General features: G+C 41.9%; 1 protein-coding gene and 1 long non-coding RNA gene across 10 annotated transcripts in view; one reads left to right on the top strand and one right to left on the bottom strand.

The window, feature by feature from the left end:
- The window catches only part of LOC310749485, a 465,633-nt gene that overhangs the window by 198,881 nt on the left and 252,457 nt on the right, over positions 1–14,295 (top strand). The window lies entirely within an intron of this gene.
- SMARCAL1 (SNF2 related chromatin remodeling annealing helicase 1) overlaps positions 1–14,295 on the bottom strand; it is a 44,476-nt gene that overhangs the window by 16,060 nt on the left and 14,121 nt on the right. For all 9 annotated transcript variants that reach the window (XM_083584756.1, XM_083584762.1, XM_083584761.1 and 6 more), the window contains 3 exons: positions 12,226–12,384; positions 4,498–4,563; positions 1,002–1,142 (listed from right to left, as the gene is read on the bottom strand). In XM_083584756.1, coding sequence (XP_083440882.1) covers positions 1,002–1,142; positions 4,498–4,563; positions 12,226–12,384 — 366 coding nt within the window. The remainder of the gene's footprint in view (positions 1–1,001; positions 1,143–4,497; positions 4,564–12,225; positions 12,385–14,295) is intronic.

Genomic DNA, 14,295 nt, shown 5'->3' with positions numbered 1-14,295 from the left:
CAAAAGTGAAAGGAGTGTGTTTGTGTGAAGTTATTCAGAGCAGGAAAGACAAAGAAGGTCAATATATTATGATAAAAGGAAGCTTGGACAGATGAGTTTAATATCAGTGAATATTTATGTAGCACTCAGTCGTCAGATGAGTGTTTCTTATCAACTAATTGAAGATCTACTCTGTTTAGGGGAAAGTGAAATAGCAACTGGAGGGAATTTTAATGAAGGTATAAATGCAGGCAAAGAAGCAGACATGATACAATCACGAATGCACTGCAAAAGCAAGCATTATCCCTTGAGATGTTACAGCTTGTTGATATTTGCAAACATCATAATCATAATTAGAAGAATTATACCTTCTGTTTCATACCACATTGGAACATCTGATTTAGTGGTAAATATAAAGAAAAAAAGAATAGCATTTAATCATGCTCATATTTTTGGTAGCTTAAAACTCATTAATCAAAAAGCATATTGGAGACTGAATCCTTTTTCCATTTAGGAATACAGAACTAACGGATTCATAGTAATGTCCAATTCCATATTTTTTTCATTGTCAATATTACACCTCAGAATATGGGGCCAGTTATCAATATGATTGATGACAACACTATTTATGACATTGCACACTGATCAATTTAATGAGTTAATTGGTAATCACAGAGGTCAAGTTCAGTCAGGCTTTCTTAGTTGGTGAACAATCTAGTTGGTGAACAACTAGGCTAGGCAGAAGCTAGCCAAGGCCTCAGGTAAACGTCGATCCCAGCCCTAACACTTGGCTAGGAGCCTTTTAACTGGAGATGCTTGAGAATTAGCAAAAAATCTTACAGTAACCATGGAGCTATGGCCAATTGTCACTACGGAAATCTGCCCTTTCGCAGCAAGACTTCACTGAGAGATTGCAAAGGGAATGGCAGTGCACAAAACGCTTCACGGAATGGAAGGTTATTATTATTCCCAAATAATAATTTCCTGGTTTCTGCTTTGCCAAGGATAGAGACTCACGTTACCTGCTTAGCATCGCAGTAGCGGAGCCCGAAGGCATGGAACTGAGAGAAGAAGGATGGTCTGACAGCTGCAATCTGCGTATAAAGCTCTGCAGGGCGGGACATGGCAGGGGTTCCGGACAACAAGATGACTCGTTTGGCAGCCTGGGGATATAAATGTTGCAAAAGGTTAATTACGTGGCTGCTATCACACGTAGAGATTCGAGGACACCCAAAAAAGGTAAACATGGCCCTAACTAGCAGAGCTAACACAGCACAGTGGGTTAGCAGACCCCACCGCTAGGCAGACTGACATGGCTTCCTCAGACGGCAGATTTTGAGTAACATGAAAGAGCAACAGTGTGTTATGATTGTGTGTTTTTTTCTGCCAGGGAGAGATGCTTATGAGGCTTCCAGGTGCCAAAATAACTTGGCTGGCCTTGGGTACCATACACCTTGATTTGGTGATAGTGGTGATAGGCATTAAATATGCTGTTCCGCCTCAGGGAGCAAAATGTCTTGGGCTGGCCCAAGAAGTCCCCTGTTCGACTCTTGCCTCTGCTGGCAACTAACTAGGTGGTCTTGGGCATGTCGCTCTCGGTCTCAGCTCCCATATCTGCAATGTAGAGATAACAATAATGTTTTATCTGAAAGAGTTGTTGTGAAGCCCACTGAAGAGAGCATACTTGGAGCTCTCAAAGAAAGCATGGTATAAATGCCAACATGTACAGTGGTACCTCGGGTTACAGATGCTTCAGGTTACAGACACTTCAGGTTACAGACTCCACTAATCCAGAAATAGTATCTCAGGTTAGGAACTTTGCTTCAGGATGAGAATAGAAATCGAGCGGCGGCAGCTGTGGGAGGCCCCATTAGCTAAAGTGGTACCTCAGGTTAAGAACAGTTTCAGGTTAAGAACGGACCTCCAGAATGAATTAAGTTCTTAACCTGAGGTACCACTGTATTGTAATCAGAAGTAACACAATCATTCCCATTTTGCTTTGTTAGATGACACTCATAGTGGTGGTGGTGATGGATACCCATCTGTCTCAAGAGACAATGAAGTGTGCCCCTGGGGTGAAGTAAAACCACTGCGTGACCTCCCCTGGGTGCAAGCCTGGGTAGTGTGTATGGATCCTCAGCTGGACCCCCCTCTTGGCCGCACTGATGTGGTCCAAAGGAAATCAGAGCAATCAACTTGGCTGCAGGAGTTGCCGGAAGGAGGCGTACATTGTACCATCCAACCATCTTAGGGACTCCACTCTGGATTTGTGTAGGGTTTACACGAGGTTGGTGCAATGTGGACGCACCAGCAAGAGTTTGGATTGGCTCTGCCGCTACGCCGACCCCAGGGCAGCCTCCTACCACCTCACCCCCCCTCCCTCCCAGTGACCGGCCGTGTTCCTGACATCTGGAAGCCAGGTAAGCGGTACAGTCCTACCCGGCCAACTGCTATGGGGTGCCATGAGCATCAGCAGCACAATTCCTGCAGTGAGAATGTTCTTTGTATGATGAAAGGTGACACCGAGAAGACATTTCCCCAAAGAGAAATTCAAGAATCATAGGCATATTCAAATGCAGAGCCAATGATAGATACAATAGCCAGATCCCTGCACTGGGTATCAAAAGGCTTCAAAGAGCAGGAGGAAGGATGGGGAAATACCAGAAAATAAAAATGATTCAATATGCAAAAGTGTCTTATTCTCCTACAGTGATTTACTGGATTTTTAATGATGTTCACAGCATGTGGCCTACAGCACGCTGCCTGGCATGCTTTGCATTATGGCTACTATTTAAATGCTCATTGTGCTGGATATACAATTGTAACCATCCTCCCGATTCCTTCTTATTCTGCCCTTGTCAGCTGTTTAACATTTAAAGTGTGTTGCCCTGCCTGACACGAAATGGAAATATCTGATGGTAATTTCAATGCAGAAGTTTGCTTCTTGGGAGAGAATGAAATGGGACCGGAGGGGAGACAGCATCTGCATGTTTGGGGAAATTTCATTTCTGTCATAAAACAGTATTATAACTCATGCCCGCTGCAACTTTGGAATAAGGTTAGGATCTAACTAAATATCACGGATGCAAACAACCTAAAGTATATCCATCACACCTGGGACATTCAAATTACACCCAAAAGGGAACAATTTGAAAATGGCAGTGTTTTGACATTAGATAGTAGCAGAGCTCCTACACCCACCCTTTAGGAAAACAGAGCTTTCAAAAACTCTTAAGCAGAGAAAGAAAGAATTCTGGAAGACCTTAAGGACTAGAATCCTTTTTACAACTATATTCATTCCTCAAAAGCAAACTGATTTATATTTCCATATTTCATATTCATGCTCAGTCTGATTCATATTTCCAACAGCATTCATATTTCCATTTTTTTAAATAATAATAAAAAAGGACAGTGCCAGATTCTGCCAGTTCCAAAGCACACCTGATGTTAAGGGTTCACTTGGAAAATCATGCTAATCTAAATATTGTGTAAATTAAACTTCTTGATTCATTTTATAGGTTCAAAAAGTGCCCCTACACAATCCTCAACACCTGGTTGTTTTGTGCAGAATTTAGGTTTCCTCAGTAGAGACGCAAGGTACATTACTATGAATAATTACTTCTGAAAACTCATGGCGTTTCAAACTTCAGCTCCATGTTTTATACATGGGCCTACTTGAAGATTCCATGCATCACTGCCTTAAAGCGATTTCCTCAGAAATTTTTATAAGGAAGCAAAAAAATGGATATTAAGAAATGCTACTTTATCTTCAGAAGCAATCAATGCCTAAGTGATATCAAAGATTAAGCTTTTAATATTATAATTATGCCTATTTTTTCTCAGAAGTATTATATTCAGACCTGTTCTTCAACAGAATTTCAGAATAAATATGAAATTTAAAGGCTCCTTATTAATCCATTATTGATTCTATATCCTTCATCCAAGCCACTTTAAGGATTTTTAGGTTACACACCAGAAAAACAGATTTATGAGGTCTGTGTGAAATACTTATGGAAGACTCTATGAGCTTTGGGATAAATCAATTTAATTGCTGGTTACTGACATATCAAAATTTATAGCAAATAAAAGACAGATCATTATTTCTCAGGGCAGCTTCACTTGGAAATATTACTTTGAAGCCGACTCTGTGACCTGGAATTCATTTATATAATCCTAAAATACTCAAAATCTCAGATACTTCGGAATGATTATGCATTTGTTCTGTATTTAAATATTCAATCTTGTACTGCACTTAGGATTTCTGAACTTATTTCATGCATTCTGCTGTAGAGTTTAACTGATAAACCAAAATTGCCCAATCTGCATCATAGGTAGGTGAAAAAGCACAGAATTTAATTACATCCCTCATATTGGGATTTTGTATGGCTCCCAACTTGTCACTACAGCACTGGTAGCAGCCTAGCAAAATTCTTTTGGCTCTTGCCTGTATACCAGGCATCTTGAATACACAGCACCTAAAAGTCAAATGCCTAATTTTGAAAACCCTGGTATGCTCACCTTCAGGAGAGGCATCGCAGCCCGGCATCGAGCAGTTTTCCCATTCTTCAGAAAGTGGGATTCATCCTAAAACAGAAGAAGGGGAGAGTACGTGAAACCCAGAGTGATAGCCAAACAACCAAAAAGCAGTTTATATCAGCATTCCTCCAAATGTGGGTCCCAAATATTGTTGGACTACAACTCCCATTAACCCCAGCCAGCATGGCCGATTATCATGGATATCAGCAGTTGTAGTCCAAGATCATCTGGAGACCCAAGGCTGGGGAAGGCCAAATTAAGCTGTCCTGATATTTTGTGTGATTATCTTAGATAATCCTAGACGGGTACAGCACCGCTCTGAATGTCACACCTCCACAACATAAGGTAGGATTGCTTGCTCAAAACTGAAGTCACTGTGAAAGGAAAACACATCCTTGTTGTTGATCTATCAACAACCATAACCTGAATCCCTGATTCAGGTCGGAGCTAAACAATACAAATTGAGAGCATTTGCAGATGACTTAGTACTTACATTGCAAGAGCCAGAAGCTAGTACGAAAAGAGTTTTGGAAATAATCCAAGAGTTTGGTCAATTGGCAGGATTTAAATTGAATAAGTTAAAGACAAAGGTATTAGAGAAAAATTTAACACAGACTGAAAAAGAAAGGTTTCAGAATGAGACAGGGTTGACCGTGGTTAAAAAAGTGAAATATTTGGGTATAAACATGACAGCTAAGAATGTGAACCTATTTAAAGACAATTATGAAAAAACTTGGACAGAAGTGAAAAAAGATTTGGAGATTTGGTCAAACTTAAAGCTTTCCTTGTTAGGTCGAATCGCAGTTATAAAGATGAATGTACTGCCAAGAATGTTGTTTTTGTTCCAAGCATTGCAAATAATGGAAAAAATGGACTGTTTCAAGAAGTGGCAAAAAGATATATCTAAATTTGTCTGGCAGGGCAAGAGGCCCAGAATTAAATTTAAGATATTAACAGATTCAAAGGAAAGAGGGGGGTTTGCCCTGCCAGACTTTAAACTCTATTATGAAGCGGCAGCTTTCTGCTGGCTGAAAGAATGGCTACTTCTTGAAAACACAGACATTTTGGATTTGGAAGGTTTTAATAACATTTTTGGGTGGCATGCATATTTGTGGTATGACAAGGTTAAAGCACACAAAAGTTTTAAAAACCATATTGTCAGAAAAGCACTATTAAATGTTTGGATTAGATACAAAGATCTGCTGGAAAATAAAACTCCAAGGTGGCTGTCGCCAATGGAAGCTAAGGCAGTTAAAAAGTTAAACATGGAGTCGAAGTGGCCAAGATACTGGGAAATTTTGGAAAAGGAAGGGGATAAATTGAGATTGCAGAGTTTTGAGAAATTAAAAGGGAAGGTGAGAGATTGGCTGCACTATCATCAAATAAATGAAGCGTTTAAATTGGACAGTAAAATTGGCTTCCAGGTGGAAAAATCAAAATTGGAGACAGAATTGTTAGAACCCAGTGCTAAGAATTTGTCAAAAATGTACAACTTGCTGCTGAAATGGAATACACAAGATGAAACGGTTAAATCAGCTATGATTAAATGGGCTCAGGACATTGGTCATAATATTTTGTTTGCTGATTGGGAAAAGTTGTGGACCACCGGGATGAAATTTACGGCATGTAATGCTCTAAGAGAAAACATTATGAAAATGATATATAGGTGGTACATAACCCCAGTCAAGCTTGCAAAGATTTACCATTTGCCTGATAATAAATGTTGGAAATGTAAAGAAAAGGAAGGTACATTCTTTCACCTTTGGTGGACGTGCCCGAAGATTAAGGCATTCTGGGAAATGATATATAATGAACTTAAAAAGGTATTTAAATATACTTTCCCTAAGAAACCAGAGGCCTTTCTCTTGGGTATTGTCGGACAGGGGGTGTTAAAGACGGACATAACTTTCTTTTTGTACGCTACAACAGCAGCTAGAATACTTATTGCGAAGTACTGGAAGACACAAGAACTACCCACACTGGAAGAATGGCAGATGAAGGTGATAGACTACATGGGCCTGGCAGAAATGACGAGCAGAATCCGAAACCAGGGAAGAGAAGCAGCGCAAGAAGAATGGAAAAAGTTCAAGGACTATTTAAAGAAATACTACAAAATTAATGAAAGTTAGAATGATGTTGGATTGGAAAGTAAACGGTTACTATTAGCAAGGGTTAAGACAAGGAGAATAAGGAAGATTAGATTAAATTTAAATTAAAATAAGGGAAGATTTGCTGAGTAATTGATAAGAATTTGGAATACAGAAAAGGGAGGCATGAGGAAGTCGGGGAAGAAAGGTATAAGAAATTAAGATATGAAATGGTACATGTTTTTTGTTTTGTTTTTGTTTTTGTCTGTTTATGTATTTGTTATATGTTTGTTATTATTATAAAACCCTTTAATAAAAAATTATTTTTAAAAAAAAATATCAACAACCATAACCAAGCCCATGGAGGGAGGGGAAGAAATGATTCTCGCTATTGATATTCTTTTTGCCGCTGCACAGCCTCCTCTTAAATGCAGATAATTGCGAGTCTGCCCTGCACGGATTCCCCCAAAGGAAGGGGTTAATGAAAAACCACCAGAAAGGAGAAAATCTAATTAGGAGCCAACTGGTTTGCTGTTAAAAGGCTCGCCAGGTAGGAAATAGACCTACCATTTGAGAATTTCCCCTCCCGGAATGAGCTCTATTGCCATTGCTGCTACAACACTGAGCTTCGGGACACTAAGGAAATTGGCACCCTCCCAGGGAATGTGCTCATCTTGTCGTATTTGGACGAGTAAGCAGCCATGCACAGAAAGGATAATATACCCCCTTCAACTGGAAGGAACTGCTTTCTCAATCTTGGTTAGCAATAAGGTTATGCTAATAACAGCCACCAGCAGAGGGAGGATTGAAGAGGGAAGCGAGAAGGCACAACACGCTGCAGAGGCTATTGGATGCAAAACGCAGGACCTCAATTCTACAACATATCTAGTAAGAACGTGAATGAGGGCCAAACCACACTAAGTGGGAGATCAATGACTGTGATTATCCGCAATGGTTTTTGTTTGTTTTGTTTTTTTGTAACGAAAATACAGCCACTAAGGAGTGAGGGAGTTGCCTATTTCTTTGGAGCAATGGCAGGGGAGGGGTTTTACCCAGTCCTGTCATACCGTTCTTCTCAATCAAAATGACACGTGTACACGCAAAGCTGCCGTTTGCCCCATGGAGGAAACACTAAAGGTGTATTTTCCACCTGCACAGCAAACAGGGACAAGGTGATTAGGAAGAATGGCCCACTCATCGATACTGTCGCTCCCAAGCACTTGGTAGCCTCTCTGCTGTAGTTCAATAAACAACATCCACAGTATGGAAAATCCACCCCCATCTCTCCCATGTAAAGCATAGCATGGTTAGGCCTTGTGATGCGAGGCAGAATGTTTTTGTAAAATGGGACTTCCTTGATTTTTTTCCCCCTCCAGTGTTTTGTTTTTCTGCAGAACATTTCCCATTTCATAAGTTCATTAGTGACAATGAATGGGTTCAAATATTAGGCAAACTTGGCAGTTTCAAAGTTAGCTGTGTTTACTAAGCACAAGTAAAATGTGGTAAATTAGATCACTCTCTAAGACATCAGAATTGTTTCCATAGTGAATTACTCTATTCCCCCTGCCCCCTTCAACATTTTCCAGAAATCCCACATATTGCCCAGACACTGAGGTCCAGCGCCAAGGGCCTTCTGGCGGTTCCCACACTGTGAGAAGTAAGGTTACAGGGAACCAGGCAGAGGGCCTTCTCAATAGTGGCGCCCACCCTGTGGAGTGCCCTCCCATCAGATGTCAAAGAGATAAACAACTACAGTCGTACCTCTATTTACGTATCCCTCTGGATACGGAATCTTCGGGTTACGGCCATGGCAAACCCAGAAGTGTATACTTCCGGGTTTCGCCACACGCATATGTGCAGAAGTGCTCTGCGAGCCTTGCACAGAAGCGCTCAATCGCACCGCGTGCATGGGCAGAAGTGCACCTCTATTTACGTAATTTTCGGGGTGCGAACGGACCCCCGGAACGAATTAAGTTCATATCCAGAGGGTCCACTGTACCTGATGTTTAGAAGACATCTGAAGGCAGTCCTGTTTAGGGAAGTTTTTAATGACTGATGTTTTAATGTATTTTTAATCTTTGTTGGAAGCCGCCCAGGATGGCTAAGGAAACCCAGCCAGATGGGCAGAGTATAAATAAAAAATTATTATTATATTATTATTACATTAAGAGCCTAGCCTGCTTCAGACAAAACGACAAACTCAAATTACCGTATTTTTCGCTCTATAACATGCACCCGACCATAACACACACGTAGTTTTTAGAGGAGGAAAACAAGAAAAAAAATATTCTAAATGAAACAGTGGATGTATGAGTTTTGTGGTTCATGCTGTGGCCACAGACATGTGATCTGACAGTGAGTTTGGAGTAGCCCAATGCAAAAATCCTGAGGATCCATGTGGATCCATGCTTTGTAACCACGTTTTTGCACCACTGCGGCCCCAGGCAACAGTGGGTGTGTGATTTTTTTGGTGCAAGATGTAGCCATGGACATGCTATGTGATCTGATGGTGAATTTGGGGTGACCCAGTGCAAAAATCCTGAGGATCCATGTGGATCCGTGCTTTGTAACCACGTTTTAAGTGGGGAGGGAAGGAAAAGCACTCAAGGGACAAGGAGCACGTGTGGGGTGTGTGGAGAAGGATGCTGCTAATAATGCAGAAGAGGGGCTTAAGGGGACAAGGAGCACGCGTGGGGTGGGTGGAGAAGGATGCTGCTAATAATGAAGAAGAGGGGTATAAGGGGAGAAGGCTCCTCTCCTCTCCCACTTTGCTGCTTTAAAGTAAGCAGGCTCTGCTTTTCTCCCTCCTCCCTGCTCATCCTTGGCTTAGCGAGCTGAAAAACTTTGCTGCTATGTAGCGAGCTGAGTGGGGAGAAGAGAGGGACAGAGAGCCTGCTTGCTTTAAAGGAGCCAACCAGACAGGAGCCGCTTACACTCGTGTAAGCGGCTCCTCTCCTCTCCTGCTTTGCTCCTTTAAAGAAGCAGGCTCTCTGTCCCTCTCTCCTCCCCACTCAGCAGGTCTTCTCCCGCTTTGCTGTTTCAAAGCGAGCCACGGAGGAGGGAAGGAAGGGGAACCATGGATCCTCTGCTCACGACTGCAGCAGATCCCCCCCGCCACCCGTAGGCATTCCCTCCATAACACCCACAGACATTTCCCCTTACTTCCTAGGAGGAAAAAAGTGAGTGTTATGGTGCAAAAAATACGGTAGTTGAAAATGGAAACGGGTACTTCAGATTTCCTCCTCGCGGTTGTGCAAGAGGAAGGGAGTAGAGCAGAGAATCGTTTCGCATTGCATCTAAATACAATATTGCGACATCAGAACGACCAGTGAAGATACTGAGTGCTGCAATAGCTGCAGGCTGCCCATAGTGGCAGGAAAAGGGAAAAGATCACTCTTAAGTCCCACACACAAACTGAGAAACTACACGAGCCACGCAAGTCACCAGTGACATCAGCTGATGGGTGGGTGCGTGTGGTTTGGGAAGCAAAGTGTTGGGGGCCAAGACTGGCCAGGGGTTCCCCATCCCTGCTCTATAAAGACCTCACAGACCAGTACCTTGTAGACAACCAGAAAATGGAAGTGTTGGGATTATGGCACTTTCACCTCTGGCACTTTGCACACTTGTACAAGGGATTCCTGAGGGGCACTATTCCTGAAGAGTAAACGCTAGCAGCTCGATATATATATTTTTAACTGCAAGGATGAGATCTAAGAAGCTGCTTGGCTCCAGGACCTTAATTGATGCAGATGATCTGGGTATCTGCTGACCTCTCAGCATCAGATGCACTCAACTGTGTAGAAAATTCTTTGGCTGTGGCCCAGAACACATTTACTTGAAAGGGAATTTCTGATGAGATAAGAAGGAAATGTCCAAGTAAGTACAGAGGGTTGAAGTGTTAGAAGTGTGGGTTATGATGACTTCAACAAGACTCATTAAGAAACAATAATAACTGAGATTCCAGAGCAGCCTTGAAGAAATAAAACTAAACTGTGGTTTAGTATTATGAGAAGGAGCTGCGGCGAGTCTCAGGCTCATACTCTCCCTGTTTCTTTGTGCATAAGAATGAGGGAAGATTGAAAGCTTCCACTTTTCATTTTGCAAAAACCACAGTTTCCTGTTGTATGACTGAACTGAGGAAACTGTGGTTTGTTTTAGAGCTGTGCACAAAAATGCCCCCCTGAAATTCTCCACCCTATTTGTGTGTAGAGAAATTGGGCGGATCACTTCACCAAACATCTCCAGCGGAAGGAGAAATTCTTCAACAGCTCAGCAGGGGTGAAGCTCAGCATCAGCAGTGGCTAATTCTCCTTCCTTGTTTGAAATAGTTTTCTCTGTTAAGCTTTTCAGGCAGAAACAGCAGCCTGGCCACCATTTTACATTCCCCATAATGCCACAAACCTAGCATCATTCTGGGGCATCTGGGGAAGCAGAGGGAATAGTGGCCAACAAGAATGTTCTCAGAAATTCTCTTAGGAAAATGTCTTTTCTGGGAAATGATGGCTTGGCTTTGGTTTATTCTAACTGTGTTAGCTAGCAAATCAGGATTCAAAACCACAGTTTGACCATGGTTTGTTTAAACTGACCATGCTTGGAATAAGTCAGATTCTGAGTTTGGTCATACATTGAATCTCTAGTTTACTCAGAAACCAAAAGAGAGAAGTTTTCAATCTTCTCCCTGTGTCCATCAAGTGAGGTGGGGGGAGGAACACATAAGGCCAAGGCTCTCCACAGTTTGTTCCCATAATGCTGATTCATAGTTTAAAACTACCAGGCCACTGCATTTATTTATTATTTTTATTATTAGTATTAGTATCTTAGTATTAGTATTAGTATTATCATCATCCATCTGACTGGGTTGCCCCAGCCAATTGCATGTACAAATTCTAGAAACTAAAAGGTCAAATTTCCCCAGGCTGTGGTAAACAGTATGTATCACTGGAGTCTTCAGTAAGGTCTTACTGCAATCAGGAGTATTTCATTAAAGTATTTCATTAAAAATAGTCAAATCCCTTAGAATTCATTGTTGCCCAGAAAGGCATGAGAAAATTGTGATTACAGCTTGTCCTAAAACCTCAAAACAAAAAACAAATCAGAACTTGGCATGAGTTGGTCCTTCTGGACCATGAGATGGATACATAAATCATGAGATTGGAAAGCAGGGTTTCTAGGTCCCATTCCTTGGGAAGCTGCTCATTACTTTAAATACAGGGAATCAGGAAGGTAACAGGAGAGCTCTTGGCCCCCCCTCAGAGCAGACAAGAACATCCACATTTCCAGAAATACACGGAGAATCTCTTGCAACTAAGTGGTGTCCTGAACAATACATTTTGGAAGCAAATGTATGCTATAATTGCCGAACAATGTAAAATGAAATGGCAATTAAGAGGACACAGTCGCTATTAGTAAGCATTAGAAAAGCAGCCACTTCTAATTTCATACTGTGCAAATGGCAGCATAACATGAACCAACTTTCAATTCAGACAAGCTTTATTTACAGCTTAAGAGCCTTCCATGTCTTGAGACCGTCTAATATGCCCTCACGCCTGCAGTGAACACGTCCCCCATCTCTGGCCCAGGGAAACTGTGCCACCTGCCTCCCCCACCAGGATGCCCTACTTACAACAATCACAACTCGGAAGGTGGTTTTGAGTTGCTTCTCCATCTTGCTGAGAAGGTCAAAACTGACAACGTTTATCAATCTTGCCGACAGGCAGTCCTTGCCCGTTGCTATGACACTGATGGCATCTGGGCTCAAGGAAGGAAGCCACCTGTGGAAAGCCTCAAGCAGCGAAAAGAACGAAGACAGAAAAAGACGTGAGCTGAAAAAATTATTTTTATATCTAAATGGCCTAAAGCTTACAGCCACCTTTCAAAAACAGTTGACACCGCTCATACGACACTTTTTGAAAAGTTTGCTAAGTGCTATGCAATCCTTAACTGTATTCATCCCCCCAGCACACATCATTTGAAATGTTTTTCTGTGGAAACTGAGGATAGCATTGCATCTGCACCAGCTTTTTTTCACATGAGTTCCACAAAGGCCTAGTCAGCCTGTGTTGTATCTCAGGTAATATGCCTGATACAGACACAAGAAGTTGCCTTACACCAAGTCAGAATGCACAAAAAAACAAGGCGTGCAAAAGAAAACCAAAACGTGCATGAAAAGGCCGATTGTAAAATTCAATTTATGTGAAAAGTCGTGTATTCAGCATCAAATGTTAATGAGCAAAAACAGACGGAGACCCGTTACCAAATGCATTCTTCATCAGTGTCTATGCATATTCCAGTTAAGGCCAAACACACGAAACAATAATTAGTATCTGTTCAATATACCATCTATAGACATGTTAAAACCATAAGGCTATGCTAAAATTATCAATTCCATTCATACAATAAAAGTTGTATCAAAAATACTCCAAAGGCTACTACAGCCGTAATAAGATCGCTTGAGATAATAAAGCACATGAATAATTATTGCTTACCAATCTTGTGATCATACAAGCCTCACTGGGGGAAAAAAAATATCTTTCTTGGTGCCCTGATCTTAATGCCAAATCTTAGTGTATCTCAGTTATACTAGCACACAAAGTTAATTGGCTGCACCTGAAATATACCTGAAAGGTATTCTGTTGCCATTTGAGCCAAGAAACGTGTGTCTGACTTACAGCAATCTGTTTTCTTTTGCTTATACCAAGTCAGATTGTTGATCCATCTAGCTCCCTATTGCACCCACTGGCTGGCAGGAGCTCACCATAGTTCCAAGAGTGGTTCTCTCCCAGCCCTACCTGGAGTTGCAGGGGATTGAACCTGGAACGTTCTGCATCAAAGAAGATGCTCTGCCACTGAGCTAAGACCAGAGGCCTCTCACAAAGCCCTTTCCCAATTGGGGACTCAATTCCAGATCCCACCCTACCCCCAAAAGAAAGTATCTAAAAAAAAAGGTATCCACTCGCCCTATTATGTTCCTTGCAGAAACCGAATTTTCAATGAAGTGGTCAGTCTGCGCCTGGGCTGAAGGGACATTGGACTGCAAGTACGAGTTCATCCGTAAAAAATAAAACCCCAGCATACAGAAAAACTAGAGCATTTCCAATTTAGCCTTGTTTCAGAGGAAACAGTCTTTCTCCCTTTCCTTTCTTTCAAAGCAGTCTGTTATGTGATCCATCTCCACAGCCTGAGGTGGTAGACCCACAAGGATGAGCACTTCACAGAGAGCTAGGTTGACATCTGGATGGGTGTCATGCGAGGAATGTTGCCCCCCATGAGACACCTATCTCATAATGACAGAACAGGGAGCGAAGTTGTGGGTGGACGCATTCACAGGCAGGTGAATTTTAAGCACAAAGCATGCTGGAGCCCAGCCTGTCAAGGTCCCTGAAGAAGTTGCAGCCCAGTTGGCTTGGCTGTGGTCTCACCCACAAACAGCAGTTGCGCTTTATGGCTTCCGCCGATAATGGTGCGCAGCAGTCTTTCCACTCAAACAGCCCTGTTCTGTTCTATTCATTTCACTACTAAGATAAATACAGCTATGATGAGATCATAAATGAACATTAGTATTAGCCTGATTCTCAGACCAGAGGCATCTCACAAAGCTGTTGGCTTTCTCAATCCTTATCTCCTGCCAGGATTATAAATCATTATATTTAGCTATTTAAGCACTTACAAGCCCAGCTATCTGAAACTCCCTCCC

Source organism: Podarcis filfolensis (assembly GCF_964270895.1).
Source record: "Podarcis filfolensis genome assembly, chromosome: 1".
Lineage (NCBI taxonomy): Eukaryota > Metazoa > Chordata > Lepidosauria > Squamata > Lacertidae > Podarcis > Podarcis filfolensis.
This window is presented reverse-complemented; position numbering and strand designations above follow the sequence as displayed.